A 7,251-nucleotide genomic window follows, 5' to 3' on the forward strand; every position below is an offset into this window, starting at 1 on the left:
TGCACATTACATTTTGTCGGTTACTTACAAACGGTTTTTTTTTTCGACATACGTTAAATAAAATTATTATTATATTAAGTCTTACGTGGGAACAAAAACCAAATTATCTCTATAAAAAAAACGGAAACAACACAGTAATATACATATTATATATATATGACTTATATTTCATATATATATATTATTTAATGTTCGTACAAAGCGCCAATATAAATATTTAAAACTAACAATATCGTAAATGGTATTGACTAGAGCCATATATAAATCGCGTGCTAAACATTTTACCCTTGATGACGACAAAAATAAACATAGTTTAATAATAATATATTAATCATTAAATTTCAACTACCGAAAATATCGGCAAAAACAATATTAAAAACGATGATCTACAATTAATATAAAAAATTTATCGCAAATACATATAGAATTTAGATGGTAAACAATTTTTTTTTTAAATATAAACCCGAAAGTAAACTATAATAATTATGGTCATAATATCATTATAATATCGAACAAAAATGTATTAAATGTAATTTAAACATATAATATAACGGCTTAATAATATGGTAATATTTATAATAATACAGACATTTCAGGGGGAAAGGTCATCGAGGAAGCTCTGAGGGCGGTAATTTAGTTTTAAAATGTAAACAGCAACAACAAAACACGATCGATAGGTAAATAATTATAACAGCTCGATTCATAAAAACGCAAAAATACAAATACTTAAACGTTAAAACACTTAAAAATTACTCACGAAACAATAAAAATATCAGTTTATGTCAATACACGATGATTAACATGAAAAAAAAAATAATAATAATAATAAAAATCACTTTTTTCACAAAATAAAAATAAAATAGTATAAAATATAGTTTGTTCGTTCTAACCATGCATATACATATAATTGAATGGTATCTATATAAAATATAAACATGTAAATAATTATCGTGACTATTTTTCATATATACGAATGGTATAAGTCGAATGTATAGTCCAATAATTATTATGACTATATATTTAATATTATACAAATACTACAAAATATATATATATTGTATCATGTACGTTGCCTATTTAAGTATACTTTTTTTTGTTCAAAGGATAAGATTTAGTGACTAAATTCAAATAACTTTTTTGCGTGCGAAGCGAAAAAACACTAGTGCAGTCCGGCGAACACGGCCGGTGGAAAAGGGTGGGTGGTGGGGTCGGGCGGACGAGAATGGCAAGAAGATGATAATATCATCTCGTGCAGCATATTGGTACCCATAACCTATATATACGCCGATGTGATGGGTAATAATGACACAACATAATAATATTAATAAAAATATATTTAATATGTATAATATATAACATTATGTCAGTGATAGTGTGCATAAATATATATTTTTATGTGACGCGCGGGGAGTTATAGAAGATAAAAAATAGGTATTAAATAGTAATTGTGGTCCTAACCCGTGGCGGCGTTATTATTATACGGTTAGGACGTAACTGGCGCGAAATGTCGTTAAAAAAATTAATCGAGCCGCCAAGAGTGGTTTCCGCGTGGCGCGGACGAGAGCATTTTCGACGCGTAGTATTATGTTAATATATTATCATGGTCTGCTGCTGCACGTGCGTACCACGTATGGAGGTGGTGTGTTCGTACGCGGGAAAAGTGCACAGGGAACTTGAGACGGAATATAGTATATTTTATTATATATTATATTATATATATATACATATATCAATATCATTATTATGTGTAAACATTTTTTTGTTTATCACTATTATTATGGTCGACATGGTCGGGGCGAAAGAAACGTACCTACCGGAGCTGTATAGTTCGTAAAAAATAAAACTTAACATTAAAACGTATGGCACTATGGTACATATTATAATATAATAGGTGTGTATAACCGTATAGAGATTGTGTTGAAAAACTATTTTCGTTGAGCGTGATAATATAATAATAACAAAGGATAACTATTATACTAGACCATAGATTTGAATCTCGTTTACTCGGAATAATTTATCGACAATAATATATATATTATATTATATTATATTATATATTATGGTGCGTTTGGGATTATAATAATCGACAACATGCGAGTGCCGTGTGTCTATGACAATGACATAATATTATTATGAGTGAGTGGTATACGTTTGCAAAAAAAAAAAAATAATAATAATAATTCGTCAGACTTTTCGTATAATATTGTACGCGTAACTCCTCATAATTATATATAGGCACTGCACAAAATTATAATAATTATAATAGTATTAATTATACTTAAATGGTTATATTTGTTCAAAAGTATAAAGAAATTAAAGTCCTAAGAAGGCCCTTACCACTCCCATATGGCAGTATATATATTTATATAATGTTTATATATACATTATTTTAATATTACTATTATGCATAATATACGCACAGCATCCCCGTTAATGTGGAAGGCACGTAGGGACGAATTTTGGACATATATTATAATCATAATATTAACTATATTATTATTAGACAAAAAGGAAAAACAATTATTATTTTGAGATCTTTTTGTGTTTTTTTTTTCTTCGAGTTAAGGTAAATTAAATGTATCTCTATAAATATAGACACACACAGCACACACACATATTATATAACGTACAATTAGGTCAGTGCGTGTATAGTGTGTGTGTGAGTGTGTGTGTATGTGTATTGAGTGATGGTGTTGTGGAAGTGGTGAGGGGAAGAGAGCCGGGGGCCGCGTTCAACCGAAACACACGTCCAAACAGTAAATCAGACAATTGCAAAAACAGCTGTCCGTACACTTTTTCTTGTTCTTCTTGCCGGTGCCGCTGTTCTTCTTGTTTTTTTTGCCGCCCGTACAACAGAACGACCGCTTTGGCGAGCCGAACTCGGACGATTGGCTGCTGTCGTCGCCGTCGCCGAAGTGGTGTGGGTCGCTCGCGGTGCCTCTGAACGACGAAGACCGCCGCTTGATGACGTACGACAGCCCGCCCGCGGCTCCGTGGTTCCGTCTCGTCCGCGCCGTGCCCATGTACTCAAGCGTTTCCTTGGTCAAACGCTGGCACGTCCACTTCGGTTGCTTGGGGTTGAGTATGTGTTTCATGAGCACCGCCGTCTCCTGGGCGTTGAGCAGGCCGCTGGGCATCGGGCCCGACAGGAACTCGTTAGCCGTCATCTGCAGATAGCGCACTGACAGCAGCACCGTGTCGTCCAGCACCGCCCGTCGGTTGGCCACCGTCAGTTCTAAGTGCTGCTGTTTGCACTTGTGCGTGCACCACCGCTCCAGTGTCGTGAACAGCACCTGCGCGTATCATGCATTCGAGACGTGAGTAGGTACAACAGATGTATAATAATTATAATATATGTTATTTGTTAATATAATGAATGAGTAAACTTCGACGCCAACGTGAAAACATATAAATTATTATCACAGTAGGTATTATACATGACATTTAATATTATATAATATATTTAAGCCTAGGTGATATGCACATGTATCGTTATACCTAAATATTAAATGTAGGTAATTACAAAATAGAAATCATTATATAAATGTTTTTTTTATGGTGAAGGGGTTAAACCCCTGCCCCCTGTCTACTGCTAGTAAACGTAAAAACCCTATATACAAGGTGAGATTGATTGATAAACGCAATTCAGAGCATATACTCACACATATAGCTTGATGTTATCTACAAAACAAAGTACCTATGCGACAGTGCAGCAATGCAAAACTTGTTGAACATTATTAATAAGTAATAACTAAGGAGAACAGTATAAGATACAGATGACCCCCCCCCCCCCTTGTGGGACCCCAGATGAAGTCGGAAATGCTTTACATTTTACTTTATACCAAGTACTTTAATCCAATGACATGTCATTATAGTAGGACCTGAACATGGATATTATCGAGGCTCACCAAACCTTGAAGATTCACTAAGAACACGAATTAGAGTTTTATGACTCACAAAAACAAAGACTTTTTTGAAGTCAGTATATATCACACCAAAATGGGACCGATAATTAAATGAATCAAGAATGTAATTTCAGAACAGGAGATAACTGGTGATAGTAGAACTACTTGGACGAAAGTCATGCTACTCTTAAGTATAAAGGTGAAATTGGTAGATGGTAGGAAAGCGTTCAAAACAAGAGATGCTTAAACATTTTAGATACAAGGGACTTTATGGAAATTGAGCGGTAATTGAAAACAACAGACAGGAAACTAAACATATGTCATACATAATAAATATTACTATTATAATGTATACGTGGACCACGATTGTGTGCTGCAGTTACTATCGGATATTAATGAAAGCTTATTGTATATTATGTAATACGCTACAGTTGTCTGTTGACGTTCATCTATAGTAAATAATTTATTTCAACATTTATCAGACAAAAACATATTGAATAAACCCTAATCCCCTATGTTAAACGAGTGTGATCCCCTGCTATATACGTCATACGAACTTGGTATATATTATGTTTTGATTCGAGTTTAAGTGCAGTATAATACATGAGCGTCGCCTCACCATTTCATTAGACACAGCAAGTCCGTCACGACGAAGCAGTTCCCTAAGCTCGACCGTATCCAGTTCGTCGACGCTCTCATCAGTCATCACCCGATCGGCGTTCCTGTCGATGAACGCGCCACAGTACGCCAACAGCGTGTCGTAGTGCTGGACCATGCGGGCGAACGCCTCAGAATGCACGTCGTCGGAGGCCACGGCCGCCGGCATCAAATCTTGTAGTGGCGGCGCGGTAGCCCGGGCAGTGGCCACTGGCGAACAAGCGGCGGGCTGTTCACGGCGTGGCGCAGTCTGTCCACCGTACAGCCTGGCCGCATGGTACACCATGAGCACTGTGTCCACGGTCAGATTGCGAGTTAGGTAGACGATGCATTCGTTAACCAGGTCCACGCACATGTACTTGTTGGCCAACCCAAGCGTCTCCAGCGCGGTCACTACGGATTTCAGTTCCACCGTGTTCTTGTACATGAACCTGCGATGAAACGAATGGTGGTTAAGGTATATGTATTGATAAATAATTTTATTATTGTAAATTGTTATCTTAATTCGTGGTTAAGTATCGGATGTAAAGTTAAAGGTTTTGTAGCTCAAGTTCCTCACACGCTCCAAAAAATCTCCGTTCATGCGTTTCATTTCAAAATACAGGTAGGTCTACGAATTACCTATTATAAGTAAATATTACTTAGTAAGTATTATCATCTATACTTATAAACAAAATTGTAATATTATTTAGTATTTACAATAAAAATGGTGCATTAATATAAAAATTTTTATTTGGTATATCATGGGTAGAGTCCGGATTTATGTTTTTACATATCGTTTCTGAGTATATGCAGTCTTATGAAAGTAAAAAATGTGGATAGTATACAGTAGACAGTAGTTTAGTCAGCCCAGCTCAACGGATAATAGTCCGCAGGGTTTGGTGTGCGTAGACAAATCCCCACTTTATTTTGGATTATAGAGTGATTAAGAGTGGGAATACGTTTGCGAAGTTAGAAAATATTATTAAAAAAACCTGGTATAAATGAGTTATTGTAGGTTCTGAATCAAAATTATCTTTAATATTGTTAATGTGAACTTTAACAACTGCCGTTGGTTTTACAATATATTATATACCTACGAAACATAATACTGTGTTATAAAATATTATATAATATACAATCATAATTCGTGTTAAACTTTAGCTGAGGCTCCTTTCTCATTTTCTCATGTATTTGACTATTATAGAGTAGTAGACACGCTCGAAAAACACCCTAAAATAATCCAACCCATATAAGAATCAACATTTCATTTTTATTACTGAACTTTCGTTTGTTCCTATACGCAAATCTAAAAAATATTTATTTTTCTATAAAATCAATTAAAAGATTTTTATTTTTAATGCTATAGTCGGGCTCACGAAAAGTGAGCGCTGGCGGCCGATGGGTGGAGCTCAAATATTGTCGGGGCCAGGGGCTCTCAGATTTTCTAGTATTGTTTTGTATTACCTGGTAAAAACAACGTGCCAAATTGTTTTGGTTATCACTGATGTAAAACGGCTGTTGGGATCGCTGTATTCAGTGCTCACTTTTCGTGAGCCCGACTATAGTGTATACTGTATACACTATTATACAGCCAACTGGCTAGTAGTCATGCGGATTAACAATTTACATAATATACAAATATAATATAGACAGGTAAGAGTTTAACTGCACATGATATGCATGATGACAGTGTTAAAGTTATTCTGCGTTTCTATTTTAAAACTTTTCTTAAAATATGAGTAAAAATTATACTAGGTATAATATATAGGTAATAAAAGCGCAAAGCATCATTATAAAGATTACAAATAAATTCACCAGTGAAATGTCATTTAATTTATTGATCATGACTAATCGTATCTATAAATCTCTAAATCTCCAAACTTGATCAGCATAACAATTTTTTTTTAATGGCATATAGGTATAAGAACTTTTTTTATGGCACAGCGCCAATTTATACATTGGACACGGTGAATAAGACAATTTTAGGCTGTGATTGATTGAGAAGATTCTTTAAAATCATTGTTATTTATTATTTTTTATTATTATTACTATCAGTTCACAGTTGGGAAAAATCAATCAAATATTACGTCAATGGGATAAATTGCGATACTTGATAAAACTGCTCTTCTTAGAATATGCTTTGCAGATTTTACCATGAGTAATTTTATAAATTATGGTATGTAGTCAATATGGACTCGAATTTAAATTCCCTTTAATTTAAGTAACTAACTTAACGTAATATAACTAAGCAATAGGTAAGTATATATTTTTTTTTATTCATAAATAAAACAAAATTGTAATAAATTAAATTAAGATTAAAGCAAAAAGTAATTTACAATAATATATACATAACATAATATATAATTTACATAACAATACAATTATTCTAATAACAACTTTAATTCAGAAATTTAACGAAATTATATATTTTACACGTTAGTGTTTTCATCGTTTTCATATTGCTACTATGCATAAATTTCTATTTCTATAAATAAACGCATTCTCTGAGCGTATGTGAGTCACAAGTCACAACTGTAGTAAAACATTTTCAAAAGAAATACCTAAAGACTAAAAACAAAGTATAAAAACTTAACTAATTTAAATTGATTGTATTTAAAATATATTGATGCTTTTCTTTTCCCCACATCCATTAAATTCATGAAACCCGCGCGTGCCGAACTTCCTTGCCGTTAATTTTAAGGGGATT

General features: G+C 33.8%; 1 protein-coding gene across 3 annotated transcripts in view; it reads right to left on the reverse strand.

Moving 5' to 3' along the window:
• Nucleotides 1–387: 387 nt before the first annotated feature.
• Nucleotides 388–7,251, reverse strand: part of LOC100162799 (BTB/POZ domain-containing protein 2) — a 56,002-nt gene continuing 49,138 nt past the window's right edge. For all 3 annotated transcript variants that reach the window (XM_016805463.2, XM_016805462.2, XM_001946946.5), the window contains exons 4-5: nt 4,525–4,993; nt 388–3,293 (exon numbers count right to left, since the gene is read on the reverse strand). In XM_016805463.2, coding sequence (XP_016660952.1) covers nt 2,733–3,293; nt 4,525–4,993 — 1,030 coding nt within the window. In that variant the 3' untranslated portion in view covers nt 388–2,732. The remainder of the gene's footprint in view (nt 3,294–4,524; nt 4,994–7,251) is intronic.

The sequence above is a fragment of the Acyrthosiphon pisum genome, chromosome A1 (assembly GCF_005508785.2).
Source record: "Acyrthosiphon pisum isolate AL4f chromosome A1, pea_aphid_22Mar2018_4r6ur, whole genome shotgun sequence".
In the NCBI taxonomy this organism is placed as follows: domain Eukaryota; kingdom Metazoa; phylum Arthropoda; class Insecta; order Hemiptera; family Aphididae; genus Acyrthosiphon; species Acyrthosiphon pisum.